Source organism: Puma concolor, chromosome D1, assembly GCF_028749965.1.
Source record: "Puma concolor isolate L17-30 chromosome D1, mPumCon1.1.hap2, whole genome shotgun sequence".
In the NCBI taxonomy this organism is placed as follows: domain Eukaryota; kingdom Metazoa; phylum Chordata; class Mammalia; order Carnivora; family Felidae; genus Puma; species Puma concolor.
In genome coordinates, this window is record NC_141676.1 from 42,835,761 (window position 1) to 42,850,543 (window position 14,783).

At 43.6% G+C, this 14,783-nt stretch overlaps 1 protein-coding gene across 12 annotated transcripts in view; it reads left to right on the forward strand.

Moving 5' to 3' along the window:
- Positions 1 to 14,783, forward strand: part of PLEKHA7 (pleckstrin homology domain containing A7) — a 220,065-nt gene that overhangs the window by 145,352 nt on the left and 59,930 nt on the right. For all 12 annotated transcript variants that reach the window (XR_015240972.1, XM_086677863.1, XM_086677865.1 and 9 more), the window contains 3 exons: positions 179 to 251; positions 1,663 to 1,763; positions 9,244 to 9,419. Coding sequence is in view for 11 of the 12 variants with exons in the window: in XM_086677863.1 (XP_086533989.1) it covers positions 179 to 251; positions 1,663 to 1,763; positions 9,244 to 9,419 (350 nt within the window). In the remaining variant the exon portion in view is untranslated. The remainder of the gene's footprint in view (positions 1 to 178; positions 252 to 1,662; positions 1,764 to 9,243; positions 9,420 to 14,783) is intronic.

The following is a 14,783-nucleotide window of genomic DNA, read 5'->3' on the forward strand; positions in this document are numbered from 1 at the left end:
TCTAAATTTTCATGTCCTATAAAAAAATGGCCATGCAATAAAAATTCATTAATTCATTAATTTATTGGATGAAAGAGTGGATATGGGTAAGTCTCGGTTGCAGCATCATGTCGTGCATGATTGGGAAGGGGGAATAGTGTGCTCACATATTGTCTGAGTAGTTTTCTTTGCTTTGCAGGACAGTTCTGGGATGAGGCTGTGGAAAAGGAGGTGGTTTGTGCTTGCCGATTATTGCTTGTTTTACTATAAAGGTGAGCTGCAGCTCAGGCCACCAAGGGCTCTTTGTGCTGGAGGGGGTGGTGAGGTGATAACAGGTGGTTATATTCTCAAATCCAGTGAGTGGACCAGTGGCCTGAGCAAACTTAGAACCTATTTACTTGCCCAGGTGTTCACTTTTACATATGTGGGTGGTTGGTCACTTCATTTTATACCAGTCCCTGCACTGGAAGTGCCATTTGTTGAGTTAAAATAAATAGGATCCAGTTTGTCTGCTACTTAGGGTCTCCAAGTCTGGAGTTGTCTTAGCTTCTACCCTTTTGAGGACATAGGTATACCTTTGACACAATCTGGAGAGGTGGGAAGTACAGATAAATCATTGTATTTTGTAACCTGCTGTCTGGATCTATCCCCTACTATATTTATATTGGATGGACAGCTGGTGAGTTGAGTTGACCACATGAACATTTATGGAGCCCCAGCACATAGAGTTAGGGGTTGTGCAATAGTGAGAAAGAAGTAAGGCTCGAAACATGGAGGAAGAGAGAGTTTACTTTTAAGACAGACTAGTCTGTGTTAGGTGCTTTAGAAGGCATTCAGTGTGCTTAAGCAATTCAGGAGGAGCAAGAAATTCCATATTGGAGAATTTAAAGAGGGTTTTTAGAACAGATGGGATTTGAGTTGGGCTTGTAAAGATGGGTAAAGCTTTGCTTTTGCGTATGGGGGAGATGGACATTTCAAGGAGAGGAGACAAGTTGAATAAAGTTCTAGAAGCAGAAGAAGGTGGAATGACAGACCTGTGAGGCCCGAGTGAATTTTGCATGCAGGACATACTAGGAAAGAAGGCTCAGGATGTGAGTAAGGACCAAAATGCAAGAGGGCTGTGACACCGGGCAGAGGAAGTTGGGTTTCATTTCGCATCCAGTGAGCAGGCAGCAAGTGCTTTTGAGTAGGAGAGCGACAGGACCAACTCTATCATTAGGAAGTTACCTCTATAATGAAGATGGTTTAGAAGAGGAAGAAAATAGATGTAGAAGGTAGGATGTTTTGCACGTGCTCTAACTTTGCCTGTGAGGTTTGCTCCTCACAGAAGGCCCTTCCCCATCCTTTAAAACACTTTAAATGTTGCCTTCTGAAGCCTTCTCCACTTCCCCAGACTGTGTGCCACTTCTGCCTCTGTGTTCCCACAGCATTTTGTAAACTGTTGTATTTCAGGAGTTAGCAGGTGGTGCTGAGCACGTTTACATGCCTGCCTCTGCCTCTGTCTGTTTCACCTGTGTCGTTCCAGCATTAGCACAAAGGTCTCCAGGGGGCACCTGACTGGACAGTCAGTAATTGCAGTAGTCCTGGGAAGACATTTGGAGTCCTGAACTGGGGCAGTGGAATGGACCAACCCAAGGAAGGTGCCACAGCAGGTTATTCTGATGTGTTTTTTTCCATTCAAAGACAGCCGAGAAGAAGCTGTCCTTGGGAGCATCCCTCTGCCCAGCTATGTGATCTCGCCTGTGGCCCCTGAGGACCGTATAAGTCGCAAGTATTCCTTTAAGGTACTGCCCCTTCCCATCTAGTGCAGCAATTCCACTCTAAGAAACTTTGTGTTCCCAAAAATGGCTTCATAAAAGCAGTTGTTTTCTGTGGGGAGAAAGGAGAAGTTAAGAAGCTAGAGCACTTCAGGTGCATGTTAATAAAGTTATAAATTCTTTAAACAAGAATAGCATCACAAGTGCTTTCATTTGTATCTGAGCTTCTGAGTCCCCCACCCTTGCTCAAGTGTTCAGACCCCTCTTTTCCTCTCACTACTAGTCCTGTGATTGCATATGGGTTCCTCCTCATGTGTTCTTATCACTGTAATCAGCCAGTCTAACTAGTATCCAGCCACTTAGTGCAAGTGATGGTCCCTCATAATGGACTTACGTCAATTATATTATGAAGACCTATATTCAGGGTCAGTGGCTCATGTTGAAGGGTTTTTGAGTTTGTCCACTTTATCTTGTTGAAAAGCAAGTAGAGTCAAATTTGGTTTATTTTCTGGATCCCGGAAAAACCCCTCTGGATCCCAAGGGAAATCCCTTCAACAGTAGAACCCCCCTTTCTACTTTGTCACCATGCCATGTGGAGTGAGTGCGGCCATGATAATTGATGGCAGTCCTTTACACCCTCTAGCATCTTCAGAGCCAGGTGTGGAGGCTCCAGGAAGGTGGTGGTCAGGCCCAAATTTGGGGAATCCTGAGGCCATCTCCTTTAGCGACCTCCACACATTCCTTCACTGATGCTGTTTCTTGGGTCCTCCAGGGATGGTGAGGATGGGGGAGTGTTGAAGTTATACTTTACTGACAGCTAAGTGGAAGTCTCAGCACTGAAGCAGCAGCCTTTGGTGCTAGTAGCCACGGGGAACGCCCTCTCACACTGCTCAGGATGCAGGGCAATGATGAGCCTTTCAAGTGGGGTAGCGGCTCCTGCCCCCACTACTCATGTAGCTTAGCTATTCCCATGTTGAAGGTATAAGATGAGTACTAGATGGTGGGTACTAAAGCAGAGGTTGAACAGAGGTCAAGTTTGCCAGCCAGAGATAGTTGAAGGATCATGGAAAAGCACATGATAACACAGCCACTGTTCCCTGTAAGGGTTAAAGAAAGCATTGGTATATGGTGTCTATGGTATCACTGGAAGGTGATAATCTGCATCAGTGTCTTGACTGGGAGTCCATTGTGGGGGTGGTGGTCGGAAAATCAGTCTCATCTTTTACCTTTCTTTTCCGGGCTGATGCTTCAGCTTTGCCCATTGCCAGGTTTGAGCTGTCCCTCTCTTTCCCTTGACTGTCACTATCCCTGATGACTCCAGAGTTGCTGTGGGTTGAAGCTCATTTAATGTTGTGGAGAGCCAATGGGTGAGGCCAGTATTATTAGCTTCATTTTATAGCTTAGGAACATGAGGATTAGAGTGCTTAAGAAACTTGCTCAAAGTCACAAAGCTGGGAGATGATGGTGACAGAACTTGAACATGAACTCTATTCTCTTTCAGAAGCATTGTAAAGGGAGGGAGGACAATTTCTTTTTCTTTCTCTCTGCTTTTCTTCCACGTCTGATTTTGGTCACCTCCTGCACACACATTGCAGGAGGTGGAAGGTGATTTGAACTAATGTTCATTGTTGTCATTTTAGGAATACTCTTCTCTTTAATAGTTCAGAAGCCTCTCCTGCTGATGACTGGCTTTGAAAACATTGTGTTCGGTGGGTTTCAGACTGGTCCTTTGCAGCCTAAAAGTCTTCCTCAGAAAGCCTTCCTTTCTGGGGTTCAGTGTTTTTGCTACCAGGCCAACAGTCAGGATAATGTATGTAATTTTTTAGGACAGCTTTTGAAATATTGTCAAAGTAACTGATTGTAACTATATATATTTCATCTTAACACTTCACTGGGAGGTGTGAAAACAGATTTAGAAAAACATCCTTAATGTGTCATAGATTCTTCTCTTTTTGAAAAAAAATTTTTCTTAGAAAGACTTCACCAAGAGTGTTCCCTAAATCTTTTGTCTCAGAGATAGAAGGCATGCGTGTGTTTGGTCGGGGGTGGGGTGGGATTTCCCTGTTGTGGGGATCCTCAGGGTCTGAGAGCAGAGAAAAGCTACTGCAGACAAGTCTAGTGGTTTTCAGCTGGTTCTCCACAGAGGGTTGTGGTTTCCTTCGTGTGAAAGAGTTCCCTTTCCTTTGGGTTGAAGCATTGTTCTTTTAGGGGCCAGAAAGTGGACTCCTTGGGCAGTACAGCATCCATGTTACTGGGCATACTGAAGAATGCATAGTGTTTTGTGCTCTGGGCCTTACACCTGTCTCTGATGTGAGTTCTTTCCAGATCTGAAATTCTCTGACTGTTGCTAGGGCACCTTGCTTGAGATTGTTGAGAGTATCTGTAATGGTAGATAGGCACCGCCAGAAAGGTTATATGGACCTTTCCTTGTCTTTCTTTTTCGACTGTGCCTGCAGCCTGGCAGCCCCTGTGCATTACCAGGAAGGCTGGTGCTAGATGTACACAGGCCTTTTATGCTCTGTTAGCTCACCTGGGGCTCCTCCCCAAACAGCTCCTATTGGATGTACAGCCACCCTTCACCTCCTGGTCACCTCTGAGCAGGCTTGCCCCTCGGATCCAGGATCTGGAGCAAAAAACATCCCTGTGCAGCCAAGGGTCCAAGGATTTTCAATGGGGAGAAAAGCCTTTATTACTCCCTTTGAGCCATTCTTCCTCCCTCAAGACCAAGGTTTCCTGACCTGAGCTCTACAGACCCCCAAGGGTCAATGGATAAATCACATCTTTTTTTTTTAACCTACAATGTTTTCTTTGATTAAGAAAGCAGGCAACAACAGGTATCCATAGCATCTGTGCCTTGGTTACCCTAGTAACCCAGAGAGATCTTCATATCACATTACAACTGTTGTAAATATCTTGAAATAGCATTATGCTCATTGCCACTTTGAAATGACAATAATTATTACTACATTTCTTATATAATGAATTATTAAAAAAGCACCTATATCACTATACCACATTTAAGAAAATTTTGGTAACTGTATTTCAGTATAGCATATTTGTTTTACTTGAATACTTAGAAACATTCTGAGAAGGGTTCTTAGGATTTATGAAACTGTCCAAAGGGTTCATGCCCCCCAAAAGATTAAGACCCCCGCTTTAGATTCTGGCTAAAGGCCAGCCAAGATGTGGTTTTTCACTTATTTATATTCACCCAACTTTCACTGAACTCCACTGTTCTACCTGGTAGGATATAGATGCTAGGGATAGAACAATGAGAAGGACAAAGTCCTTGCCTTCGTGGAGCTTTATATTCTAATTTTTTTAAATGTTTATTTCTGTGAGAGAGAGAGAGAGAGAGAGAGAGAGAGAGGGAATGAATGAATGAATGAGCGAGCAGGGGAGGGGCAGAGAGGGAGGGAGACACAGAATCCGAAGCAGGCTCCAGGCTTTGTCTGAGCTGTCAGCCCAGAGCCTGACACGGGGCTCCAACTGGTGAACTGCGAGATCTTGACCTGAGGGCAGAGTTAGAGAGGGCAGAAAAGGGTCTTTCAAAGTTTCTAGAAAATTCATTCAGTCAGTCACCTTAGATTACTCAAGTGACTAGTCCTATAATAACATCAATTAACATCTTTTGAGCCTTAAAAATGGTAGGCTGTGCTGTAAGTTCCATATGTGCATTATCTCATTTAGTGCTCACACAGCCTTAAAAGGTAAGTACCATCATCACCCACTCATTTTAAAGATGAGGAAATGGAGGCCTGGAGAGATTGAGCAGCTTGCCCAAGGTTGCTCTGGGGTAAGAAGCCAGGCCCACCAGGCACATCAGGCTAACTCCAGGGCCTGAGCTCTTACCCAGTTCACTGTGTTGCTCATAGCCCAAAGGTTGGGCACCAGGAGTTCCTTCTTAATGTCAATAAATGTGCACCACAGTCTGCGTAAGTCAGAAACCTGACAGTCTTATCCTTGACAGTTGCGGTTCTCAGCTCTCCTGTCCAGTTCATCACCAGGTCCTGCCGATATTACCTGCTAGTTTTGTCCAGACACTGGGTGCTCCTCTCCTTCTCAGCCCCCACCACCATCTCTCACCTATACTTCTGTAGTGGTGTCCTGCCCCCTATCCCCTCATCTGCCCCAGCTCAACTCTGACCTCTTCAGACTGCAGCCAGAGTGGTTTTTCCAGACAAAAATCTGATCTTGCCACTCCCCAGCTCGAACTCTTTAATTGCTTCTCCTTGTTCTAGAAAATGAGACAAAACCCTAACGTGACTACGTGGCCCCCGTCACCTGGCCCTGCCAGCTCCAGTGGCCTCATTTCATCCTGCTCTCTCCTTTTCTCTGTGCCAGGCATGCCGGCCTCATCCTTGAATATATCATACTCTTGTCGGTCTTGGGGTCCCACACATCCCACTGTGCTACTTTTACTAACATATCTGCCCTCTATGTAGAAGGAAGCTTAAATGTCACTTCCATAGGTAATTCCTTCTCCAGGTCAGGCCAGGTTCCCCTGATGTCCTCTCTCATAGCATCCTGAACTTCTTGACGATGCTTATAACAATTGTAGTTATTTGTCCGTAGTCTTTCTCTTCTTATGTGATTGTAAACTATCTTGACGTTGATTAAGGCTGTTGCTTCAATTTCTGGTACAGTACCATTCACATAAATAATCAATGATAAATTATTGTTGAATGAATGAGTTAGAGAATGAGTCAGTTGATGGGCCCTGGCCTTTGGAGTGCTCCTACATTTCCTCACCTAGGCCTCTATGTTCTAAAGGCTGATGCTGGGGGCTTGGAGTGTGAGCATTCTAGCTTTTATCTCTAGTGCCGGATCAAGACCAAGGTCCTAAGGGCCAGGAGAACAGTCCTATCCCAGGGGGATTAAGTTTTTGAGGTAAAATCGTCCTTGTATACATCTCTATTTCCTTTAGCTATAGCCTGAAGTTTTCCATTCGGTCATGCAAAGTTGCCTAATAGGACTGTTGTTTGGAAAGTGAAGAGCAGAGGGGAAGGGAACATCTTTGAGATAAGACTAGGAAGGGGTGAGGAGGCTTCTCATCATCTTGGTTTTGGCATCTTCCTCTGGCTCAGGGCACTTTGGACTTGGGTCACATGGCCAACTCCCTGCACTTCTCACTTTTGCAGTAAATACATCGTTTATGCCCAATCACAGGCAGAATGTGGCTAAGAACCTGTTGGTTAGAACCAAGGGCAGCAGGGGCGCCTGGGTGGCGCAGTCGGTTGAGCCTCCGACTTCAGCCAGGTCACGATCTTGCGGTCCGTGAGTTCGAGCCCTGCGTCAGGCTCTGGGCTGATGGCTCAGAGCCTGGAGCCTGTTTCTGATTCTGTGTCTCCCTCTCTCTCTGCCCCTCCCCCGTTCATGCTCTGTCTTTCTCTGTCCCAAAAATAAATAAACGTTGAAAAAAAAAATTAAAAAAAAAAAAAAAACCAAGGGCAGCTGGATACAGCACATATTGGCAGTTTGATTAGTGACTGAGGTTGTTTGTGATCATGTTAGCTCCTCTGTAATGCTGGATCTAACTCCCAAGGTCCATTTGTGAACACACACGCCAAGTCCCCCTGTTTGAAGGGTGTCCCGTGTTGATTTCCTAGACAAGGCTGGCTCCACAAACACTAGTATAGCAGGAACATGCTCTATCTATCATACCCTTGAGGGCTAGCTATGCTTGTGAGTGGCCTTGTGTCTGGTGGGGTGGGTGCCTGTCCCACCTGTGACTGGGCAGAAAGTCTGGGAGGAGGTATCAGAGATCTTGTGGGGTCATTGCATGGGGGAGCTTTTCCAAGAATTTCTGCTGATTGACAGACACAACAAGTTCCTTCTCATTCTGTTCTCACTGCCACATGTCCACCTGCTAAAACAGGAGGAATCTGGGACAGTGGATAATCCCTTAAACATGCAAGGAAGGAAATCAGGTTTGCTTTGGTCACTGTAGGGACCCTTACCTACAGGTTAAGTTTGCCTGTACTCTCTTGGAACTAGCTGGATAGATTCAAGTATGTCAATATTAGTAGCAGATCCATAATTAATATGCATTTTGGACCTAGATGTTAGGGTGGGTCACAGAAGCAAATGTCGACAGTTTATCAGAGAGTTTTCATCTGTGACCATTAGTGGTTCTAGAAGCATGTCATTTTTCAGCTCCTAATTGGTTCTTTCATTTTGTTTTCTCTGGCTTATCCTTTCATGGGGTCTGCCTTTCTTTCTGGATCCACATTTTTGGACCAGTGATCTGTGTAATCATGCTAATATCTGGGCAGGACCTAGGAGCATTATATAGAGAAGCTTGGGCTTGGAGTCAGATAGACTTATGTACAAATCCTGGTTCCAACTCTTCGTTTATTCCACAAACAATTATTAAGTATCTACTAGGTGCCAGGCACTGTTCCTGGGGATACCGTAGTGACAAAGTCCTTGCTGTAATGGAGTTTATATTCTGGAGGGAAGAGACAGATGATAAACAAACTAGTGTATAAAATAAATGATGCTAGGTAATATTAAATACTCTGAGGAATCCATTACTGGGCATGGAGATCTGGGAAAGTTACTTAACATCTCAGACCTTCATCTGCCACATTTATAAAATACAAATTCTGTCACTACCTCTCAGAGCTATTGGAATTAAAATGAGATTAAAGTCCTGGAAGTAACCAGGAGACACATAACAGGCACTGATCAGATTTGCCGATCTTCCTCTATTTTTTTTTTTTTTTTTTTGGTCTTCCTTTTTATACCATCTTCCTATGTAGATTTGATGAGGTTTTTCATTACAACTTTAAGACAGGCCCCTACTTATCAGAACACAGTGGGGAGAAACTGGTGTTTCCTCTTGTTTGTACCCATCCTGGTTACTTTTCAGTGATCATTTCCATTACCTCTTCACGGACTCTTTGCAAGGATACATGTGAAAGCACTTTGAGGCTTCCTAGCACATAGTAGGTATGCAAGGATTTTCAGTCAAATGTTAGCTCTGTCAAACTTTGTAGTGCCTCTCTGGAGAGCCAGAAGAGCAGCAGCGTTGATGGGCACTCATCACATGTCATGCCTGAGTGGTGAGGCACAGTGAATATCTGCACCAAGCCACTTGCTGTTATTGCTAATTTTTGGCTCAATTCCAGTAATTGCGTGCTTCAGAAGAGCCAAGACAAGGATTCCAGAGAGTCTGCTTCTACAGAATGAGGGTTTTGAAAAGCTCTTTCTCACACAAGCCTTGACTGTGTGGCCCTCCCTAAGCAGGAGTAAGATAAGTAGGAATAGGTGCAGCTGCCTGGCTTTGACCATGGGGACTAGACACAGCTATCACTGGGTCTGACTGTACCAGGAAAGGGGAATCCAGCTGTGATGTTTTCTAGGTGTGGGAACAAGCTGGGTGGTACTTGGGCTTTTAATATGGAAGAGGGAAGAACATGGCCAGAGTGTCTTCTTGTTTTTGCTCCCAGAAGTGAAATGTGCACTGACCTCTCTGACCTTTGTTTCTGCCTCATGTTTACAGGCTGTGCACACGGGGATGCGAGCACTCATCTATAATAGCTCCACAGGGGGTTCTCAGGCCGAGCAGTCAGGCATGAGGACCTACTACTTCAGTGCCGACACCCAGGAGGACATGAACGCTTGGGTCCGGGCCATGAACCAGGCTGCACAGGTGCTGTCTCGATCATCACTAAAGAGGTCAGTCCCAGTGGAGGGTCCCTGTCAGAGCACTTCTCACACTAGGATGGGGATCCAGATAAGAACTCTTAGGTGCCCCAAATTCCACTATTCATTCACTTGTATTAAGCCCTGCCCTTTCTTTGAAGTCCTATTTAACAATGAATTCTGTTGGAAAGATAATGCATACATGGTAAGGTCTCGCAGAAGTTATCTGGACCTCTCTTTGTTGAGCAGAGAAATGCCAAGGCCTGGGGGCGGGAAGTGACTGCTTGGGATATGGAGCCTTGGAACCTGGTGTGTGTGTATTTCTCATTTTTCCTTCTCTGATGTGTGGTGAGATGGACAGCCTTGAGGCACCAGATTGGGAAAGGGAGAGACAGACAAGAAAGACCTTACAAACTGAAAATGTGCCAAAGAGTGACCACCATGTTGCTGAGGCTAGCTGGGAAGCTATTGTCCAGTCACCCCTTTCCTCAAGTGGACAAACCAAGGGTACAATCAGGGATCTTGAAATTCCTGAGTCTTTTGGCTGTGGGTGATTCCCTGAGAGAAAGCAGTGGAGTGGAGTCAGGGGCTCAGAGAAATAAGGTAACCCTAGAAAAGTCAGGATGTGCCTTTAGCAAGTCCTCATCTGACATGGGCCCATTTTTTTTCTTTTTTTCTTTTTTAATGTTTGTTTATTTTTGAGAAAGAATATGAGCAGTGGAAGGGCAGAGAGAGGGAATGAAAGGGTCTGAAATGGGCTCCATGCTGACAGCACAGATCCCAATGTGGGGCTCAAACTCACAAACTGCGAGATCATGACCTCAGCTGAAGTTGGATGCTTAGCCAACTGAGCCACTCATGTGCCCCCCATTTTCCACTATCTGAACACGTTGCTGTGTTCAGAGGCCTCTTTGAGTATGGTCTTTCAGTGAGGCCTCAAAACAAAAGGTTATTCTCCGGCAACCTAAAGGTGGGATTTTTTCAGTGACTGTAAATGGATTTCACATGGTGTGTTATAGCTTGTCAACCTTTTCCAACTCACGTGTATGTGACTTTTGGTATTAGTGGTACTTCCTAGCTTCATGTCGTCTTTCTTGAAGCAAACAGAGGGTGTAGTGTGACCTCCTTCAAGGGGCCAGCCTGGGGTCTGGCCCTACTCTTTTTTTTTTTTTTTTTTTTAATTTTTTTTTTTTTTCAACGTTATTTATTTTGGGGACAGAGAGAGACAGAGCATGAACGGGGGAGGGGCAGAGAGAGAGGGAGACACAGAATCGGAAACAGGCTCCAGACTCTGAGCCATCAGCCCAGAGCCTGATGCGGGGCTCGAACTCACGGACCGCGAGATCGTGACCTAGCTGAAGTCGGACGCTTAACCGACTGCGCCACCCAGGCGCCCCCAATTTTTTTTTTTTAACGTTTATTTATTTTTGAGATAGAGAGAGAGACAGAGCATGAATGGGGGAGGGTCAGAGAGAGGGAGACACAGAATCCGAAACAGGCACCAGGCTCTGAGCTGTCAGCACAGAGCCTGACGCGGGGCTCGAACTCACGGACCACGAGATCATGACCTGAGCCGAAGTCAGCCGCCCAACCGACTAAGCCACCCAGGCGCCTCTGGCCCTACTCTTGAAGCTTCCATAATACCTCAGTCAAGCATTTCCCACGCTGTTTTGTTTTGTTTTTTTTTCCCCACCTTCTGTATACTTCTCAGTATCCTAGACTTCAGGGAGGGATTGTCTTTGTATCTTCTGCACACTTGACACAGAGTAAGCCGTTAAATGTCTGTTGAGTGAATAAGCGAGTGAAAGAATGAATGAATGTGTTAGATAGGACAGGAAGAATGACTATGCTGGAAGTTCCCACATAGACCCTGAATCAGTAACTGCAGGTGTTCAGTCAAATCTGACTCTACCTCCTAGGATTGTCATGCAGCCTGCATTTGTCTATTGTGTCCATGATGATGATGTGAAAGCATCTGCCATTAGCCTGTGGGCACTCTGTTTAGAGTGACATCGGTATTTCTTTTTAGTTTTTTCCAGTTTTTTTTTTCCTTAAGTTTTATTTATTTATTTTGAGAGAGAGACAGAGCGAGTAGGGGAGGGGCAGAGAGGAAGGGAGACACAGAATCCTAAGTAGGCTCTGCACTGTCAGCATGAAGCCCAGTGCGGGGCTTGAACTCAAGAACTGTGAGATCATGACCTGAGCCGAAACCAGGAGTCAGATGCTTAACCAACTGAGCCACTCAGGTGCCCCAACATTGGTGTTTCTTTGCTACGTCTTATTCCTAGTGCACATGCTGGTTCCTAATGCTGTTTCTTAGTTTTTGTTTTTCATCCTTAAAAAAAAATGTATGTATGTATGTATGTATATACATATACATATATGTATGTATATACACACCTTTTAAATAAAATACAATAAATGAAATTTTTATTAAAAAAAATGCAAAGAGTAAAGACAAAATATCCTTAATCACCTTCCTAGGGTAATCTCTGTTATCAAGTTAATGGGCATCCTTTTTAACTTCACTTAAATTCATTTATATACATATGTGCACTTAAAGAAATATGTGTTTCTTTTGTGTTTTTTTAAAGCACGAATGATAACATCTTGAAAATCTTTATCAGTGTATGTGGATCAGCTTTACTTTGGACTGTTGTATATGGTGTTTTATAAGACCATAATGCTCCAAACCTTAATGGTTTATTTTTTCTCATCTTTTACTATTATAAATAGGCCTGCAATGAAAAACCTTCTACAAGCGTCTGCATGTGTGAGTCTTTCAAATTGCTGGGTCAAAATACAATGTATTTTTAATTTTAATTGATACACCAAGATGCAGTTTAAAGGAAGCTGTATAGTCCACTACCCACATCTTTGCCAGTAGTTGATATTATCAAGATTTAAAATATTTTGCTGAGCTGCTGTGTAGTTAAATAGTATTTCAGTGTATGTCTCCACGATGCTGGGGATCTTTTCTGTTTTTTGGCTACTTGTATTTCCCCTCCACTGAACTGCCTCTACCTTTCCTCTGCCCATTTTTCTGCTGAGTTGTTTGCCTTCTCTCGGTGCTTCCTTCCCTGTGTGCTGTGAGATCTCCTCAGGTTAGGATGTGGTTTAGTCCCTTGCAGAGGTTGCTTGCAGGCTGTCCACTCTTGTGGTTAACGGAACAGGATGCTGTTTGCCAGTCTTTAATATTCTGGCCTTTTTCCTGTTCTCTTTGATTTCTCAGACATCACCTGAGAGATTTCCTGAGCCTGTTTCTGAGTTCCCTGAGGCCCTGGGGTCCTGATGGCTGGGACTTTCCCATCTTCTTCTCCATCTTGGACTTTTAGTCTCTTTTAACTAAGGTTGTTTTCTTTTTCATGAAGATCATTCTTCTTGATGAAGTTATGGAACTCAATCTAGAAGTTAAAGAATTTGCCTTTATTTATACTACATCATCTGCCCCAGGCAGAGATACTTACATCTAATCATATTGTTTTAAAGCCCTCCCCTTCTTCATTTTAATTCTTTTTTTTTTTTTGTATGATCCCATTTATTTATTTATTTATTTTTAAAATTTACATCCAAGTTAGCATATAGTGCAATAATGATTTCAGGAGTAGAATCCAGTGATTCATCCCCTACATATAACACCCAGTGCTCATCCCAACAAGTGTCTTCCTTAATGCCCCTTGCCCATTTAGCCATCCCCCCACCCACAATCCCTGCAGCAACTCTCAGTTTGTTCTCTGTATTTAAGAGTCTCTTATGTTTTGTCCCCCTTCCTGTTTTTATATTATTTTTGCTTCCCTTCTCTTATGTTCATCTGTTTTGTATCTTAAATTCCACATATGAGTGAAGTCATATATTTATCTTTCTCTAATTTCACTTAGCATAACACACTCTAGTTCCATCCATGTTGTTGCAGATGGCAAGATTTCATTCTTTTTGATTGCCGAGTAATACTCCATTGCATATATAAACCACATCTTTATCCATTCATCTGTTGATGGACATTTGGGCTCTTTCCATACTTTGGCTATTGTTGGTAGTGTTGCTATAAACATTGGGGTGCATGGGCCCCTTCAAAACAGCACCTTTGGATAAATACCTAGTAGTCCAATTGCTGGGTTGAGGGTAATTATACTTTTAATATTTTGAGGAACCTCCATACTGTTTTCCAGAGTGAATGCACCAAGTTGCATTCCCACTGGCATGCAAAAGGGTTCCTCTTTCTCTGCATCCTTGCCAACATCTGTCGTTGCCTGAGTTGTTAATTGTAGCCATTCTGACTGGTGTGAGGTGGTATTTCATTGTGGTTTTGATTTGTATTTCCCTGATGATGAGTGAGATGTTGAGCATCTTCTTATGTGTCTGTTAGCCATCTAGATGTCTTCTTTGGAAAAGTGTCTGTTCATGTCTTCTGCCCATTTCTTCACTGGATTATTTGTTTTTTGGGTGCTGAGTTTGATAAGTTCTTTATAGATTTTGGATACTAACCCTTTATTGATATGTTGTTTGTAAATATCTTCTCCCATTCTGTTGGTTGCCTTTGAGTTTTGCTGATTGTTTCCTTTGCTGTGCAGAAGCTTTTTATCTTGATGAGGTCCCAATAGTTCATTTTTGCTTTTGTTTCCCTTACCTCTGGAGACATGTTGAGTAAGAAGTTGCTGCGGCCAAGGTCAAAGAGGTTGTTGCCTGATTTTTCCTCTAGGATTTTGATAGCTTCCTATCTTATGTTTAGGTCTTTCATACCTTTTGAGTTTGTTTTTGTGTATGGTGTAAGAAAGTGGTCCAGGTTAATTTTTCTACATGTCGCTGTACAGTTTTCCCAGCACCACTTGCTGAAGGGACTCTATTCCATTGGATATTCTTCCCTGCTTTGTCAGAGATTAGTTGGCTATGCATTTGTGGGTCCATTTCTGGGTTCTCTATTCTGTTCCATTGATCTAAGTGTCTTTTTTGGTGACAGTACCATACTGTGTTGATGATTATAGCTTTGTAATATGTCTTTAAGTCCAGAATTGTGATTCCAGGAGAGAGAGAATCTTGAGCAGGGTTCACGCCCACCACAGAGCCTGATGTGCAGCTTGATCTTATAACTGTGAGATCATGACCTGACTCGAAATCAAGAGTTAGACACTTAAATGACTGAGCCACCCAAGTGCCCCTCATTTTAATTTTAAGAAAAAGAAAAAGTTTGTTTTTGTTTTGCTTTAAATAAACCATCTTCAGCTCCTTCCAGACTCTGCCCTTTTTGCCATCATTCCTGTGGGCCCATTCCACTATAGATCTGTGCTTGATTTTTGTGCGCCAGCTTCCATTTCTTGTGCATGTCCTTTTATAACTTGAGCTCTGAGAGATGCCTGTGTTGTTATACTGGCTTCTTTATTATTAAAAAAATTTTTTTTA